The sequence below is a fragment of the Schistocerca americana genome, chromosome 4 (assembly GCF_021461395.2).
Source record: "Schistocerca americana isolate TAMUIC-IGC-003095 chromosome 4, iqSchAmer2.1, whole genome shotgun sequence".
NCBI lineage: Eukaryota > Metazoa > Arthropoda > Insecta > Orthoptera > Acrididae > Schistocerca > Schistocerca americana.
The window spans coordinates 313,337,105-313,356,325 of NC_060122.1; the positions used below are offsets into that span (position 1 = coordinate 313,337,105).

Sequence of the window (19,221 nt, forward strand, 5' to 3'; positions counted from 1 at the left end):
GAACTAAAGTGATATTAGAGTGTAGGCAATTGTTTTTAGCACTTAAACAATGGTGGGACAGCCCGCATCTCGTGGTCGTGCGGTAGCGTCCTCGCTTCCCACGCCCGGGTTCCCGGGTTCGATTCCCGGCGGGGTCAGGGATTTTCTCTGCCTCGTGATGGCTGGGTGTTGTGTGCTGTCCTTAGGTTAGTTAGGTTTAAGTAGTTCTAAGTTCTAGGGGACATATGACCACAGCAGTTGAGTCCCATAGTGCTCAGAGCCAGCCAATGGTGGGACAAGTTCGTCGTGTGTTTTCTAGAAGTTATAATAGTCAATAATTGTTAATCATCTTTTAATATAGTAGCCTTAGTGATGTACCGTCTCAGTAATACACTCTAGGGCGCTGATGACTGCGCAGTTGAGCGCCCCACAAACCAAACATCATCAGTAATCTACTCTGGAAGTTGTGAAATATTAACAGTCTTGTATTTATTTGTGTCTTTGGAGGATGGTCTAGAAAAGTGAGTATTTGCAATGCTGGAAGAAAGTAGCACCAAAACTGTAACTGCCCCGAAGCTGTAAGTGTGAATGTAAGGTGGCCATGTGTTGCAGAAATTGCCATTGGGCAGCCATGGCATAGTTAAATTATAGCAATTCAGCTGACTGGAGACCACACTCCTGCTTTCGCATATACACTGTACTGTCAAATTGTATGACTTCTATTTTGGCTTAAAAACCATAGTATTTCAGCTCAACTTGACAATTATGCAACACCCAATTGGCGTAGAGGAGTGGGGGCTGAAGGAGGGAGGGGAAGGAAGAGGTGGAAACTTAAAAGGGGTTAGATGATCCTCCAAGATAAATAAACAATAAGAGCAGTGGAGCAAAGTTAATTTACATTAGGATCATAAATTATACTTGCATAATCATAAGTTAAGAACATATATACACGGTTTGATTATGTAAGGAGCAAAGCCATGTGAATTCGTGTTCATAGTGGGCCACAGCGAAATGAGTGGTTTGTTTACAATAGAGTCCTGAATTAGACATACATAAAGATAAGGGTGATGCAAATTTTTTTTTCATTAGGAGGCGACCCCATGTGGCTGTGGGTCTATTTACGTAAGGAGAACAATGGCCCCTTTGTCCCAGGGTGGGGTGTGGGTAACCGTGAAAGTGACAGGTGGTGTTTCTTTACATAAGTCTCACAAAGAAGAGTTACGTTCTCTTCTTCCTCCCCTACTACTGAGATTATGTATAAAGTTGTGTTTGGCTCTGCTGAAACCATCAGGTCCTTATTTGAGTGACACTTGTGCAGTGACACCAATGTGAGGAGTGATACAGTGTGAGCAGCAATATCATGCGAGCGGCAATAGTCTCTATTGGCCAGACTCTATCCACTGGTAAGTTCCAACATGTGATGCTGATAGGAATTTCTCCATCTTAAGCGAGGCATGGCGCGATTTTCTCCAAATTAACCAACATTACAATATGTTTCCCGTATAACAAACCCACTCTCTAATCTTTCATTGTATGTAGAATATAGGTGACGTTACTACTATGTTGTGCGGATGCGCTGAAATGCTAACCGTTTCTCTATCCAAGGACATAGCACACCTCACGCTGTCTCGGCTTGTATTGACTACCGCCTTTATAGTGAACAAATATTAATGGCCAGAAGTGTTATATCGGAATGATCTGTTGTATTTGCTTGCATTCAGCATCAGCTGTTACTGTTTAAATATCATTGTTGCTGAAATTAAATTTCCAAATTGCTCAACTACTTTTTGTGGTAGTGTAGTAGTCTTCTGCTTGTACAGATGTAATCAGTTTCTAGCAGGAGAAAATAAAGAACAACGCAATAGAGTTGATTTCTTAAATTTTATGGCAACGTTGATACAAACAGCCAAGGCAACCACAAGATTAATTAAACACCTGTATAATCTAGACATTAAATATTACACTCTCACGAAATTAGTAAGTCCAGCCATGGACAGGTACCAAAAATGTAATACATGCGACACTCATCCAGACAAAAGTGTTTCATGTGACTGAAGTCATTCTCCCAGCGCATATGGGATGTGAGACAAATCAACACTGCAGACGGTGCGAATCCACACGATCGGCGTACTTCATCACGTCAGCGTGCTGAGTGCTTGGAATCGGAGTCGTGGTTGCTTGCCGATGGCTGCACTACCGTTTACGGTAGCATGTACTTCAGAGAGGAGTCAACACATCTGCAAAAGAAAAGTTTTAATGACGCTATAGGAAATTTAGAGATCTGTATATTGGAGAATACACATGGAGAACAGCGCTCAGGTATAACTCTACACAAGCGCCAGCTTCAACTACTGTATTACCTTCTCACACAGCACAAAGTTCAATTGCATACTATATACATCGACGCGACAGTCATAACACCACTAACGTTTCAAAAGCTCAATTACATACTACCTACATCGACGCCAGAGTCATAACACCCCTAACGTTTCAAATGCGATTCAGTATATCTAAGCTGCGTTTTCTCAAATAGAGGCAAATATTCTTTTTTCACTGCGACAATGTATTTCTTACATTATTCAATCGCTCGTGAAAGGAGTTTAGTTATGCAGTATATCTCGGTATACAATATGAACAGAAAAAAGAAAGATCATGATATAGTTATCCTAAATATAACGTGAAAGTTGCTGGTACAGAACTGTTTTGTGTCTACAGCAGTGTCAAGTTCACTATTAGAAGCATAGCGTAATGCAGCATAAAAACAAAAAAAAAAAAACAAAAAAACCTTTAGACAAAGAAGTTTGTGTCTAGAAATGATAACAGAAGGGGCAATGAACGCACATAATAGATAGGAGCAATAAAATTAAGTTACATTCTCGAATTGTAAAGAATGCTTCTACAAGGCACTTAATACAATAACTTAACGACTCATAATTATAATAATTATTTCCATTGTACACTAGTGAAGATACCTAAAATAATTAGGCGACACATTCGTTCTCAAGAAACAAAAATAAAATTGTTGCATCGGAAGAATAGGTAATTTTTAATTGTAATCTCAAGACAAAACTACAGCTGCTTCTACGTCCTTGTAGAGAAGCACCGTTGCATTAACGACGCAGTAAAGCATTCACCTAATCGTCTGCTATAATTTTCCTAGAATCTCGTATGTCACTTTGAATTAATGATAAAATTTTATGCCTGTTCTGACTTAGCCATGGAGCATGGCGTGGAACATGAAATGTAAGATTGGATGAACGGAAGCGGTAAATAGGCCGTAGCATAAACACAATTAAAATACGAATCAAGTCACCGATGTAATTATGAAAAAACTTCTTGTTATTAGAAGCTACAAGAAAACTGGTTATTTTACGTAAACAATTTTATATTCCATCTCGATTCTACAAATTAGTGCATAAAGGAAGTCGGATACGGATGACGTAATCACTCCGTTAGCGTTAACGGGACACAGGTCGCTAATCTTGGTTTTTAGCTGTTCGAATCATTAAAGCTGGAACACGTCCGCAGATGAAAAGAAATGGAAACCCTTATCGACTGTGGTTTGTCAGCGCAGTCAGCCCCGTGTTCACGTTAACTGGTGACAGAAAACCGTGGGAATTATAAATCTCTATAACCTCATACGGCTTTGAACCCTGTACTGAGTACCACATGTACACTTGGTGATAGATTGCCTAGCACGAAGGCCTGATTTGATCGCTCGTGTGTGCTATAGAAGTCTTATTACTGAAAACGAAAGTGTGTTGCTGTGCCCGTTGCTGTGATAGTTTTCATTCCGAAGAAGCCCTGTTGATGCAGCTTCCCACGCTACTGTTACCCTGCGCGCGTCCTGTCATCTCTGCGTAAGTACTGAATTGATTTACTGTACTGTGCCCTCCGTGTCAGAGCTGGTTAATCTCTTCACACAACATACATTGGTCAAAACAACTGGATGATCAGTCGAGATAGGAACACTACATAAATTTGGGGCTGACATGTGAGAATGTGCTTAGAAAAAAGCCGTGGAAATCAGTTATAATGGGAGTGAAATAACGAATAATCAACACATAGATAAGAGAATATTAATTTAGACAATCAAAGATGAAGGGCGAATAAGAGCCAAAGAAATAAACAGAAGAATAAACTGGCTTTGCTTGATTTTGGCAAACAGTTTCAATTCTGAGATCCCTGTGTGCTGATATGGAAATTTTACAGTCAATACATACTATCAGTTTTGGCTTGTATAAGGAAACACGATAGTTATTCAGCGAGAAAAAGGCAGATATTTGATCAGATTTGCTAGAAGAGGTAGAAAACAAATAAATGTGTGACAAAGCAGACTCAAGTAGAAAACATATTTGTGTCTGTATTGAAAATGGAGGAACGCAGGACATATAATCAAGCGAATGGTTGGTTGACGGACCAAGGGAGGTCTCTGATGGACTTTTGTCATTCAGAATGTCACATATTACATTATAAACCGATCCATGTCTGATTCGAGCATCAAAGCGTCCACTTCTCTTGTGATTCCCGGTTTTTCACGGAGAGGTGGTAATCCGCACTTGTTTGACTGCAATGGGAGCCTATTTATCGCCTAAGCCCGGCATCGTACAATGGTACAACTCTGCTGTACAGTGGAACAAACTCAGACTTGTATTGTTGCTGCGCTGTTTCCCTTCAGATGTAGAAAGCGGAATGCTGCACTATGCTACACCTTACAAAGGGGGTGAGCCGTACTGTTTTCGCCCATCTGGCGGTAATGTGACGTTGGGATTTCTTTGTCCGTAAAGGAACCATTTAAAAATAATAAAGTAGTTCTATTTTTTTAGATGTGATAGAATTGTATGACGACTACTCGTAGTACAAAAGTAACGAAGCAGTCGGGTGAGAGGTTCCAAGCGACCTTTCTCGTAAATGAATCTCGCTTCTTCATCGTGCTGTCTGGTACCCCATAACACATTACACGCTCGTTCAAATTATGAGACGATCGCTTACTTAAACTTAAAACCCTTTCACACTTTTCTTGGGCTCGTTACACAGCTTTTTGTTCTGCTGAGAGGTGGATGGGACTCTTCCTGTATGCTTTCACTATATGGTGACTTTGCAACAGTTCTCTCATGACGTGACCTCAGCTTATACCGTTCGCCGCCTCCAATATGTACGCAAAGAGAAGGAGCGCCTATACCGTTCTGTGCAGGTAGTCGAAAACAGAGACTATACGTAAGATTATATCTCTCCACCACTTTATTTCGATCCAGTGAAGTGATTGAAAACCTGAGGGGTAAAGTATAATTTTCTGAAGCGTATAAATGAAAAGCCTCAGTTTTGTATAAATCATCAATCTAAATAATTTTTTGAAGATCATTACAGTTATCTCTATTTCGTAAGACCCCGATACAGAATACATAAGTTACAAATAATTACATTATTTCAAATACTGGGATTAACGCATAATATGGTAGTAGTTACAGCTTGTGAAACGAGTGTATGAACATCTTCCACACCTTGTCCACCCAGTACGCATGTTCTTTGTATCATGCATCATTGACAGTAAAATTAAGACATATAGATCACATATTCTTAAATATCTCATGAAACTGTCTTCTCCATGCTATAGATACTCTCCGCAATAGATTACAAGTTGCTTCATTACTCACTGTGCAACAATAAACGAACTAATTGTCAACACAACAGTAACTATGCAATGGCCACTACATTGTTGCAGACCTTCCACTATATTATTATTATTAATGTTAGTGACACAAAACATTCGAAACCTGACGTCTTCCATTTTCTGACAGTTCAGAAGTAAGGAATCCAGAAATCAAGTGATTTATCAACAGTACGCCTACGTACATACATTTTAATGTGGTTGATTTTAAGTGAGGAAGCAGGGAGTGAGTGAAGTAAGTGCCGCTAGGTAGAGGAATGGTGCAGAGGAAGCTTGTTTTGTAATAAGTGCATATGCCGATAGTTAGCTTCCATTTCTGATAATTTGTTAGTAGCACTCGTTATGTCCTGGGAATTGCTTCATCATTCTCACTGACTCATTAGATTAACACCTACACAAACTAAATATCATTTATCTTTTAAAAATGAAAATGCTCAAAGAAAATTCTTTTAGATTCTTGAGTTAGGTGGATGAAGGGAGGGGGGCGGGGAGGGATGATCCTAGTTAATATCTGATGGTACTCAGGAGCCTCAGAAAGATAGGGTGCCACTGATCTAGAGCCTATGTTAACCTAATTTGTCAACAGAAGTGCTTGAAGGATGAAGCAAATAAAAAAGAAAACACACATACAAGAAGAGACAGGAGGGAAGAATAACAGGAAACATAATAGCAATTATTATAATATCAGAAAAGAATTTTAATTTGTTTGAAGATTTGTTCCTCGCATAGCCCAAGGTCAGAGTAGTAATTTATATCAGTGGCAGTCAGAGACGCTCATGGTACGCAGTTTTTACAAAGTCACAGTTCATATGTCAGTTACTTCTCGTTACATATTATGAAAAATATTAACTCAATGTCGTCTGTCATGACGGTAAGATAGGAAGGAAGACATTTTGTTCGCAGCAACCCACCAGTGTACTATACAAGAGTTACAAGATTTGCAATTAAAAGTGCGAGAATATTTAAAACTTACTCTTCTTATTACGTAGCTAAAGGTGCCCATACTTAAATATGTGGAAATTTCGCATTGAGGGGGATGGCAAAATATCTAGCGAGTTGATTGTTGTGCGCATAGAGCCTTCAATATTTGTACGATTTGTTTTCCACAGACTAATTAAAAAATAAATAACGATGCTAACAGTCAGTCCAATAAATTCGGTACCGCTCTGCACCTTACGGATATACGTAGCCAGTCACAATACGATGACAGACAAAATTAAAAATAATTCAACAGTAATATCAAATACTACTGAAATAACAACTAAACTACGATATCACTCAGTAGAGGATGTTTAATAACTGTACAAGTGACCTCTGTCAGCAGAGGAGCACTGCATGACATGTGAAGCACCAGAAGACTTCGTCAGGTGTCAACGTAACTTTGTGATGGTTACACGTCATCGGAGGGAATGTAACTGATCAACGTTGCAATTCTGTGTGAGAGGTCACCACAAGCCATTAGTGTAGTTCATCTTTAGCGCTGTAGTCAGACCTGGTAACTTTTATAAAGGGCACGAACAGCGTCAGAAACTGAGGGATGGCCATGAACGAAACGGAGATGCAACCTACTCGGATGAGACAGCGTTATCATAACCCGAGAGAGTTCAAAGGGCCCTCATTGTGGGTCTCCGGTTGGCCGGCCGGTTCGATCATGCAGTATGGAGATTTTTGTGACATTCTGATGTGACAGTGACCCGACATTGGACTGCATAGGAACGTGGGGGCAGGGATACTCACCTGCAAGATCCCGGTCGACAACATGCGACCACCACCAGGGAAGATCGCCGTATTGTGCACAGACTGCATCGCAACCATTTCACATCTGTGCCTGTCGTCAGAGAACAAATAATGGACTACCTAATGTTCTAATGTGTGTGAAATCTTATGGGACTTAACTGCTAAGGTCATCAGTCCCTAAGCTTACACACTACTTAACCTAAATTAACCTAAGGACAAACACATACACCCATGCCCGAGGGAGGACTCGAACCTCCGCCGGGACCAGCCGCACAGTCCATGACTGCAGCGCCTAGACCGCACGGCTAATCCCTCGCGGCATGGACTACCTGCTAAACTATTTCTCAGGTGCCAAACTGATCAGAGATTAGCAGCAGCCATACGAGGGAATTAGCGCCCCATGCGTCCGCTGCCGTTGGCACTACAACTCAAACGGCTGCGTATGTAGTGGTGCAGAGGAGGCGAGCATAGATTGCTGATGAACAACGTCACATAGTGTTCAGCGATATACCGCGGTTTCACAGTACCCCGGAGGTCCACCGTCGGCGAGCATGGCGACGATCTCAAGAGAGATCTTACTCTTCGAAAGAGAGCTACACCTGTGGGAAGCCATTCGGTATGACTTCAGAACACGGCTGGTGGTAACTGAGGGAACTCTGACGGCACAGTAGTACGACATGCATATCCTGCATCCTCTTGTGTTTACCTATCAAATGACAGTATCTCGGTGCCACTTTTCAACAGGACAATGAATGTCCACACTAAGCATGCGTTTATATGAAGTTGCTGCGTGATGTTGAGGTATTCCCATGGTCAACATTATTCCCAGGTTCGTCCTCCACACAGCATTTGAGGGAAGAATTCGACGTCGGTGCCAGTGCCAGTACACACGATATCAAGACTGTTGGCCAGCTTGCTCTGGGAGAGGATACAACGCCTTTACGGCACCTTGCTCCAACGGACCAATGAATAAACGCAGGCCAGAGGGAATTCGACGGCAGTTTGCGTGATACTGTCAAGTTCTTTATAGCCCTGATTCGATTTTGAAATCACCGAAATAACATCACATAACCTATCAACCTATAAGGTTTAATTTGGTTTTCTACTCCCCTTCTGGGTGCTTTTTTCCACACAGTGTACACTGGTGTAACAAAAATCATGGGATAGCGATATGCCCGTATACAGACGGTGGTAGCATCACGTACACAAGGTATAAAAGAACAGTGCACTGGCAGAACTATTTGTACTCAGGTGATTCACTTGATAGAGTTTCCGACGTGATTGTGGCCGCACGACATGAGTTAACAGACTTTGAATGAGGAATTGTAGTTGGAGTTAGAGGTAAGGAATGTTCCAATTCGAAAATCGTTTGTAAATTCAATATTCCGAGATCCACAACATCAAGAGCGGGCCGAGAATAACAAATTTCAGGCATCACTTCTCACCACGAACAGCGTAGTGACCGACGGCCTTCATTTAACACCTAGAGCAGCAGCGTTTGTGTGGAGTAGGCACTGCTAAGAGACAAGGCAGGACGCACAACGAACATATTCGTTAGGACAGTGCGGCCAAGTTTGGCGTTTATGGCCGATATGCGAGTGCCTTTGCTAACAGCGAGACATCGTCTGCATCTCCTTTACTGGGTTAGTGACACTATCGGTTGGACCCTAGACGACTGGAAAACCGTGGTCTGGTCAGGTGAGTGCAAAGTTCAGTTGGTAAGAGCTGATGGTAGGGTCCGAGTGTGGCGTAGACCCCGCGTAGCCATGGACCCTGGTGTCTGTGTCTCCATAATGATGTGGGCTGTGTTTTCATGGATTGGAATGGATCTTCTGGCCCAAATGAACTGATCACAGACTGCGAACAGTTATGCTCAGCTACTTGGAAACCATTTGCAGCCATTCGTGGTCTTCGTGTTCCCAAACAACGATGGAATTTTTATGGACGGCAGTGCGCCATGTCACGGGATCACAGTTGTCTGCGATTAATTTGAAGAACATTCTGGACAGTTCGGGTAATGATTTGTCCACCCGTCGAACATTTATGGGACATAATCGAGAGGTCAGTTCGTGCACAATACTCTGCACCGGCAACACATTTGCAATTATGGACGGCTATATTGTAGAGACAGTAAGGCTGAATTTTCTTGAAGGGGACTTCCAACGACTTGCTGAGTCCATGCCACGTCGAGCTGCTGCGCTACACCGAGCGTATTAGGAAGTACCCCATGACTTTTATCACCTCAGTGTAAATTGAGCAGTAACGACCATAACCAGTATTACGAAGAAAACTTTCCGGATGATTTTAATTCCTTTGGAACCTTACGCGTGACTTTCGTAAATGATTTTGGGGTGGCTCCCCAATGAACTGGTTGATCCCCGCCTCTAAAACCCTCTCTACCGACAAATGGACTGTGGCCGAACGGTTCTAGGCGCTTCAGCCCGGAACCGCACTGCTGCTACTGTCGCAGATTCGAATCCTGCCTTCGGCGTATATGTGTGTGGTGTCCTTATATTAGTTGGGTTTAAGTAGTTCTAAGTCTAGGGAACTGATGACCTCAGATGTTAAGTCCCATAGTGCATAGAGCCATTTTTGACAAATGGAAGAAGATCGATTGTAACATTGCCCCGAAATTTGCCAATGAGTGACCGAATGTTTACATTGCAGATTTTATGGACTTCGACAGTACACAGAAATTATGTTTAACGCCAAACTGAATACCAAGGGTCTACGTTTCGGTCTCTTCATTGCTATGGATACTTACGCAGCAGTGGTAACGTTGAAGGTCTGACTGCCAGGACACCTGTACATTTCCGGAGACATGCCATCTCCCTTCTGTATGCAGATGTAGTAGATGGCTGGGTTCTCTGGGACAATGCCCACCTGTCCCAGCTGCGTACAAGGCGTGATGGGGCCTTCGGTGCAGACTCGATCGGATGTCGTCAGGCTGTCAACATAAAGCAGGATTTAGTTTTAAAGAATTGCCGACCGCATCACATCAGAAGCATAGGTCAGGGGCTGTGACATTGCAGTTTCTTTTAGGTATGGCGAATATTGAAACAAACGCACCATTACACCACAAAAAAATTACACCTGGAAAGGATTTCATGCTATTCATTTAGGAATCACATCGTTGTTATCTGATCAAACTGCTTACCACACATTCTACTGAAGTGGTCCAAAAATGGTTATAACCGCTCAGCTGAATCAACTCCTAAAGCGAGCTTCTTCGTTTGATTGAAAGTCTAAGTTTTTTTCTGTACTGTCGTTGTGAATTTTTGGCGAACTGTCTTCCTCCACCGACGTACTGCTATTAATTTTGTAAGTTCGTTTTGTTTTATAATTCTACCATCTGTCATAATTTTCACTGATATACCATCATCTTCTGACATTATACCTTATTTATATCAAGCGAGATAGCACAGTATTAAAGACAATGGAACTGCGTTCGAAAGAATTGGTGTTCAGTGCCACGCCAGCCTTCCATTTATGGATTTTCCATGGTCTCTCTAAATTGGTTTAAGCCAATGGTACGAGGGTTCCCCCCCATCTTATTCCATACCGACGATCTGCACCATCTCTAACCTCGTCGTCCACGAAACGTTAAACCACAATCTTCCTATCTCTCCCCTTTCTTCATATCTAGATTGGCTATGCTTAAATCATGTAGCATACCTACACCAATGCTATTATTTGCATTATTAAGTAAACATAATATCTGTTGTTTATTGAAAATGCGCTGATATGTCTAGCGTTTTAAATTATGTAATCGTGCCGACCTACTTTGATGTGTACATGACAACAAGAGCGATTCAGATCAATAGATTATGACAATATACACTCCTGGAAATTGAAATAAGAACACCGTGAATTCATTGTCCCAGGAAGGGGAAACTTTATTGACACATTCCTGGGGTCAGATACATCACATGATCACACTGACAGAACCACAGGCACATAGACACAGGCAACAGAGCATGCACAATGTTGGCACTAGTACAGTGTATATCCACCTTTCGCAGCAATGCAGGCTGCTATTCTCCCATGGAGACGATCGTAGAGATGCTGGATATAGTCCTGTGGAACGGCTTGCCATGCCATTTCCACCTGGCGCCTCAGTTGGACCAGCGTTCGTGCTGGACGTGCAGACCGCGTGAGACGACGCTTCATCCAGTCCCAAACATGCTCAATGGGGGACAGATCCGGAGATCTTGCTGGCCAGGGTAGTTGACTTACACCTTCTAGAGCACGTTGGGTGGCACGGGATACATGCGGACGTGCATTGTCCTGTTGGAACAGCAAGTTCCCTTGCCGGTCTAGGAATGGTAGAACGATGGGTTCGATGACGGTTTGGATGTACCGTGCACTATTCAGTGTCCCCTCGACGATCACCAGTGGTGTACGGCCAGTGTAGGAGATCGCTCCCCACATCATGATGCCGGGTGTTGGCCCTGTGTGCCTCGGTCGTATGCAGTCCTGATTGTGGCGCTCACCTGCACGGCGCCAAACACGCATACGACCATCATTGGCACCAAGGCAGAAGCGACTCTCATCGCTGAAGACGACACGTCTCCATTCGTCCCTCCATTCACGCCTGTCGCGACACCACTGGAGGCGGGCTGCACGATGTTGGGGCGTGAGCGGAAGACGGCCTAACGGTGTGCGGGACCGTAGCCCAGCTTCATGGAGACGGTTGCGAATGGTCCTCGCCGATACCCCAGGAGCAACGGTGTCCCTAATTTGCTGGGAAGTGGCGGTGCGGTCCCCTACGGCACTGCGTAGGATCCTACGGTCTTGGCGTGCATCCGTGCGTCGCTGCGGTCCGGTCCCAGGTCGACGGGCACGTGCACCTTCCGCCGACCACTGACGATAACATCGATGTACTGTGGAGACCTCACGCCCCACGTATTGAGCAATTCGGCGGTACGTCCACCCGGCCTCCCGCATGCCCACTATACGCCCTCGCTCAAAGTCCGTCAACTGCACATACGGTTCACGTCCACGCTGTCGCGGCATGCTACCAGTGCTAAAGACTGCTTATGGAGCTCCGTATGTCACGGCAAACTGGCTGACACTGACGGCGGCGGTGCACAAATGCTGCGCAGCTAGCGCCATTCGACGGCCAACACCGCGGTTCCTGGTGTGTCCGCTGTGCCGTGCGTGTGATCATTGCTTGTACAGCCCTCTCGCAGTGTCCGGAGCAAGTATGGTGGGTCTGACACACCGGTGTCAATGTGTTCTTTTTTCCATTTCCAGGAGTGTATAATTCCTGACTGTTCGCACATTGAATAAAGTAATAATTTTTATTGCTACGTAGATGGCTCGTCAGTGAGATGAAGTTGGTAATCAGTAAAGAAATTTTAGCGATTCTGACATAGGATTTTTATCCGCACACTTTAACATAACAAATCACCGTCTTCCAGTATGACAGTGTTAAATAACAACGTGTTGTTTAGTTGTTTTAGCGCCCTCTATAGCCGTAACCTCGTAGTTTCTTTTCCCATAGCCCTGTGCTGTAAGTCAGTAAGCCACCTTCAACGATCTCGGTGCTGATGTATGCATTTAACATCAAATATGTTAAGAAGACACTTCATTTTTTTGCATAGGCAGTGGTTAAATTAATGAAATACCTTTCTTAATGTTTGGATTATCTACAGTTTCGATTGCTCTGCATGTAGCAGAAGGGGGGCAGGTCACAGTTGATTGACCATATGCGTAATTAACAAATATGAAGCAAATTTCGACATGAAGTACATTTCAGATATGGTGCATACATGTACCTTACTTCAAATGCAGATTATACTTAATACCTTTAAACACTTTATAGAGACGAGAACATTTCGAAAGTAATGTCAGATTAGGTATATAAAACTTTTCGAGCAATGAAAAGTGGAATACCGCCAAGGACTGCAAAAGGAACTTCCAAAGTCATTTATAGAATGTATGCGACAGAAAACATCTCACCAAAACTGGAGCAATGTTATAACTGATTGAACAGTCCACGAGTGTGCTGCCGGTCCATAGCGTCCAACGGGCATAGTATTTCGGCAACTTGTATGAACGTTCCAATAGTTATGCAAAGATCGAAAACTTGCAAAGGATAGACTAAGTTCGAGAACTGCGTCAAACAGTCTGTGTTGGAGATCACAACCGCCACAACGTTTACTTTAATGCTATTGCTTGTATTAGACTTGATCGGACTATGTCAGTGTCGTAGTAACAGGAAATGACACATGATGGTACATGGGCCCTAACGTTTCGCCTTACATCCTGGTTAGTATATGTAATATGGAAAGGTGTCATTAGAAATGTGCAGTAGCAACTTCGATCCATGTACAGTGGAGACTTTTATCCAGCAGTGGGAGTGAAATGTCTGGTCGTAATGATGAATAATATTGCCATACGACGACTAACCGAAAAACAGGGAATAATCGCCAATGACTAGAGAAGAGCTATATCTTCAGATTATGCGTACAAGGTAAATGGAAATAAGTGGTGCCTTGTCAGAAGACACCCAACACAGGCCACTGAAAGAGGAACGCTTTTTCGTAAATATTATCTCTGATATGGCCTTTATGTCAACAAAAAAATTAATATCATTTGATGAAATGAAAGAAATCGTTGATTCCATCTAGTCGCAACACACAATACAACAATACACAACACACCACCAAGTGTGGTTTCAAGAAGAACTGAAATAAGAGATCCGTCTTCACGAAATGTGACAGGAGCCTTTCAAGTGAAATAGTCTACCGAGTCAGCTACCCAGCCACAATATACTGGGTAACTCAAAAGTTTAAACGTGCCACTGATTCCATTCCATTGACGTACACGTCACCAAGAGTATATGAATTCTATTCAGTTCTGTGTGAGCTGACGCAAAAAATATATTAATGATCCCCACTAAAAGAACCGCTTGCTCGCTTAGGAGAGCTGCGGGTGGTTTAGAACTAGTACCAGTTGCAGTATCACTCTCCAGTAAAGTGGTAAATGTGTGCAGTCTCTTGTATGGAAACACCCCAGCGAGATGGGCCAACGTGGGGAAGTGGGCAGCGCACAAATACCTGCTTTGAATTAGTTTACATCCGAACGAACTGTTATAGTGTCCTGATTCCAACTACTACAGTTTCTCTGACCAATAAAATTTCTTTTTAGCACATTCTTATTAAATGTGAATGGAAATTAGGGCCCCTTGCAAAAACAGCAGCAACCAATAATTTACATATTCATATAGTTCATTAAACACAATAAGATTCTGGGGAGCAGTGACACAGCTGTCTTCTCCGCGAGTGTTGCCGAATCTGAGCCTACCCCTTGACATGGCTTCTGTACATGGCCAGTTCATTCTACTGCAATAGTAGCAGCGTTGTCGCACTTGAAAAGAATGAGAGGAATGTTCTCTGTTCCGTAAAGAGCTCAAACGCATGGTATTACACATCCTTCTAAAACTTGCATGTATTTCGATATTGAGAAATGTTACGCCACCAGTTGTCAAATGGGTGATATTTTTACGACAAGATGTTTCGGGATTACCTTATCCCGTTATCAAATTCTTTGGTGGATGGAAATGGCTGCCTTCAGTTTGCAGCTGTACTTTGAGTGTATAACACGCCAACAAGACGTCTTCTAGGAAGAGTTTTGTATTCTACAATGCATATTTGCTGCTGGACTTTTACTTTTGAAGAAGCCTAACGGTACAGACGCTTTTGGGTATGTTATACTGCATGACGATATAAACATTTTCGTATGGTTGAAAGTACATGTAGTATCGCGTTTCATTGGTTGGTTTCTGCAGTATCGCAACTTATCGATACTGCCGGAGCCGCGAGCGGCGCTTTTTACATCGCCACTAATGAAGAAACTTCAGTCCGTCGACCAATGAAAAGAGCCAGGACGGTGTTGTAAGCGGCGGGCACCTGGGCTCCAGTCTGCTAGTTCAATATTACTTCTAGTCGAGTCGCTAGTTGGTGCCGAACTTTTCAACTACCGACATAACATTTAGTGCACATAGGTGCACTCCCGATTCGAGCCTCTGCTTATAGCTAACCGCGGCTGCCACAAGTTGTCAAAAGAGTAGCATTTCTTCAACCACAAGTTGAGTACAATATTTTTAATGAAAGTGAACACGTGTCAACTAATCTTATCCTTGTCTGTCCAGATTACTGCGAAAAGAGACCCTCTGGCTATCTTCCACCCACTTATCATTAACAATGAGGGCCTAACACTTGGCTCCTCGGGAGATAACGGTTACCGACTCTCAACATAACCGTCTCTTTATTTTGCAGTACTTGATAATAAGATAATGTGTCACAATTATCACACATTTGACAACTGCTGGCGTAACATTCCCAATTCCGTTTCGTGTGACGGTTGTACGATGGCTTCACAACATATGCAGTGACTGCGAGAGGTGTGTGTATCTGCGAAGATGAGCGGGTATTAAGTGTTGATCGCGAGGAGAGGAGATGGGGAGTCGTAGCGGGTTTGTCGTGGCAGTGAGCCTGTACAGAAAGGACGGAGAACTTGGTGCTCTTGAGGATTGTTTTATTGATGTGATGGAAGATACTATTATGCCAAACGGAAAATTTAACACAGACATCCAAATAACGAATTTCTTGCGATTTTTAAAAACTTTTTTATGGTCAGTGTTAATGGATTTGAAAGAATGAATTTTCACGTTGTGTTACATTTTCCTATTTATCCTGTGTTGATATTTCGTTATTGTAATTTGTAATGAAATATTTTCTTACAGCTTGCTAAGCCTTCAGTGGTGGACTTTTATGAATGAAATAGAGTCAAGAAATTTTTATGAGATGGCTTTCTTTTTTAATACAGATTCTTGACAAGTATTTTTGTCTATTGAGTAACTCGGATTATCCTACGTCAGTATGAAGCTCCCATTACCTGATGAACACTCCTTTTTATGACGGATAAATTTTACAAGAAACAAGTTTGCAGTGCATGTGTTTAAGAGATCGTATTGCACTAGCTCGATTCTCTGTAGTTAGCAGCAAATCAGAACTTGAGACACACCTTTTCTTCTTGCTTCTCAAGAGCAGTAGCACAGGGCTTTCACTTGCGGCACAGATAAACCACATACAGCAAATATCAAATTTCAATCTCACAGGGTCGATTGACAGCGTTGAAAACAATTACTATCACTAATGTCTAAAATCTCTTAAAAAATAAAAAAACAGTTGAATTTACTTTTGCAACAGTTTACATTCATAAAGAGACTATACATGCAGGAAGAGACAACTCAAAAGTAGAGGTTACAAGTGCACATTCACATAATCTTATCTCTCTTATTTGCTAAGATAACTTACAATTGCACTTCTCCGACTTTGGAAGCCTTTTCTGAAGGAATTAGTCTGGAGTGTAGCCTTGTAAGGAAATAACGTCAACGATAAGGAATTCAAATAAGAGGAGACTAGTGGGTTTTGAAATGTGAGGCTAGAGAAGTGTGCCACAGATTCGATGGGTACATTACGTAACTATAGAGGAAGTACTGAACTGAATTGAGATAACAAATGCAGTTTATAACTTGCCTAAAAGAAGGGAACAGGCGATTGGACACCCACTGAGGCATTTGTTAATCGCCAGTCTAGGGATAAAAACTTCTGTATGAGACCATCTACAACAAGCCTTTAGTAGCTATGCGGAGACCAGAAGGCTTGCAGAGAAAAGAAGAGTACTCTGAAGATTTTTATAAAACCCATATCCGGACTAAAGACCACAAAAACGAATACAGAAGGTATTCCTCACAACGAAATGAGCCTTGCGAATTATTCTGGGATGGAGAGGTATTCTTGGAGCAGTAAAATATATACTCACCTGCAGTCTGCTTGCAGAGGATTGTACGCTGTAGTTCCGGAGCACGATTCGGGTTGAGAACCTGCGTTGACCTCGGTGCAGATGTGGTACGTCTGGCAGTCGTACGGGTCAGGGAAGGATCCGATGCCGTGGCACGTGAAGTCCTCGCCGGGCAGGGATGAGTGGCACTCAGAGTCCGCTGACGCGACGCAAGCAGCCTGCTCTGCGCTGCACTTCTGATCCGCGCTGGAGTCGCATACTGCCACCACCGTGGCGTAGAAGCCGCCTGAACCATCCCCCAAACACACCAGCACCTGCACAAACACAGCAACGTGCTTTGAAGAGATGTGGAAAAATTAGAAAGTAACACATGTTTTTTTTTTTTATTTTTATTCAAACACAAATTCCTGCACCTGCGCAACGAAACCACTTTTAGAACCCAGAGGAAATACAGACGTTGGCTATTAGTGACTGTTGATGAAAATAAATGGGCAAAGTTGAAAATTTGTGCCGGACTGGTATCGGAACACAGGTCTCCTGGTTAATACGTAGATGCGCTGACCACAGCGTCATTGAGACACAGCTCTCATTTGAACCGCACTGGCTACCGTTAGCACGCCTCTCGACAGGCCCAAACTCTCAACTTATCCACACTCTACTAATGTAGCACCCCTTGCACATTATTCTCATTACCTGCAGTATTTCGCCGATTCTCGCAAGAGCCTCGCGTCCATCCGCACAGATATCGCGCGCGCGCCCACACACACACACACACATATATATATATATATATATATATATATATATATATATATATATATATATATATATATATATACAGGGTGGTCCATTGATCGTGACCGGGCCAAATATCTCACGAAATAAGCGTCAAACGAAAAAACTACAAAGGACAAAACTTGTCTAACTTGAAGGGAGAAACCAGATGTCGCTATGGCTGGCCCGCTAGATGGCGCCGCCATACGTCAAACGAATATCAACTGCGTTTTTTTTTTAAATCGGAACCCCCATTTTTATCACATATTCGTGTAGTACGTAAATAAATACGAATGTTTTAGTTGGACCACTTTTTTCGCTTTGTGACAGATGGCGCTGTAATTGTCACAAACATATGGCTCACAATTTTAGACGAACAGTTGGTAACAGGTAGATTTTTTAAATTAAAATACAGAACGTAGGTACGTTTGAACATTTTATTTCGGTTGTTCCAATGTGATACATGTACCTTTGTGAACTCATCATTTCTGAGAACGCATGCTTTTACAGCGTGATTACCTGTAAATACCACATTAGTGCAATACGAGGTGCGGCTAGAAAAAAACCGGACTGATGCTGGAAATAACATTTATTTACAATTATTTACAATTTCATGTTATCTCCTTCAACGTACTCTCCTCCTCGGTCTCTACACCGTTCCATACGAATTTTCCACTTTTCATAGCAATGCTGCAGATCATTTTCGGTAAGTCCATACATTACTTCCGTCGCTTTTTCTTTTACTGCTTCAATAGTCTCAAATCTAGTTCCTTTCAAAGCTGACTTGACTTTAGGGAAAAGAAAAAAGTAACAGGGGGCCAAATCAGGTGAGTAGGGTGGATGATCTAAGATGGGAATGTTGTGTTTTGCCAAAAACGTCTTCACTGACAACGCACTGTGAGCTGGGGCATTGTCTTGGTGAAGGATCCATGACTTTTTTCTCCACAAATCGTTCCGTTTTCTCCGTACTCGCTCACGTAGGGTAGCCAGGACGCTAATGTAGTAATGCTGATTCACTGTTTGTCCCTCTGGTAGCCAATCAATGTGCACAATCCCTTTGATGTCAAAAAAAAACAATCATCATTGCCTTGAATTTCGATTTTGACATTCGTGCTTTTTTTTGTCGTGGAGAACCAGGAGTTTTCCAATGCATCGATTGGCGTTTAGTTTCGGGATCGTAAGTAAAAAACCACGATTCATCGCAAGTAATAACATTTTGTAAGAAGGTGGGATCACTTTCAATGTTTTCC

General features: G+C 42.6%; 1 protein-coding gene across 1 annotated transcript in view; it reads right to left on the reverse strand.

The window, feature by feature from the left end:
* Window positions 1-1,841: 1,841 nt before the first annotated feature.
* The window catches only part of LOC124614050, a 33,298-nt gene continuing 15,918 nt past the window's right edge, over window positions 1,842-19,221 (reverse strand). The window contains exons 3-5 of the mRNA XM_047142883.1: window positions 17,219-17,511; window positions 10,149-10,331; window positions 1,842-2,216 (exon numbers count right to left, since the gene is read on the reverse strand). Of these exons, the coding sequence (XP_046998839.1) occupies window positions 2,180-2,216; window positions 10,149-10,331; window positions 17,219-17,511 (513 nt within the window). The 3' untranslated portion in view covers window positions 1,842-2,179. The remainder of the gene's footprint in view (window positions 2,217-10,148; window positions 10,332-17,218; window positions 17,512-19,221) is intronic.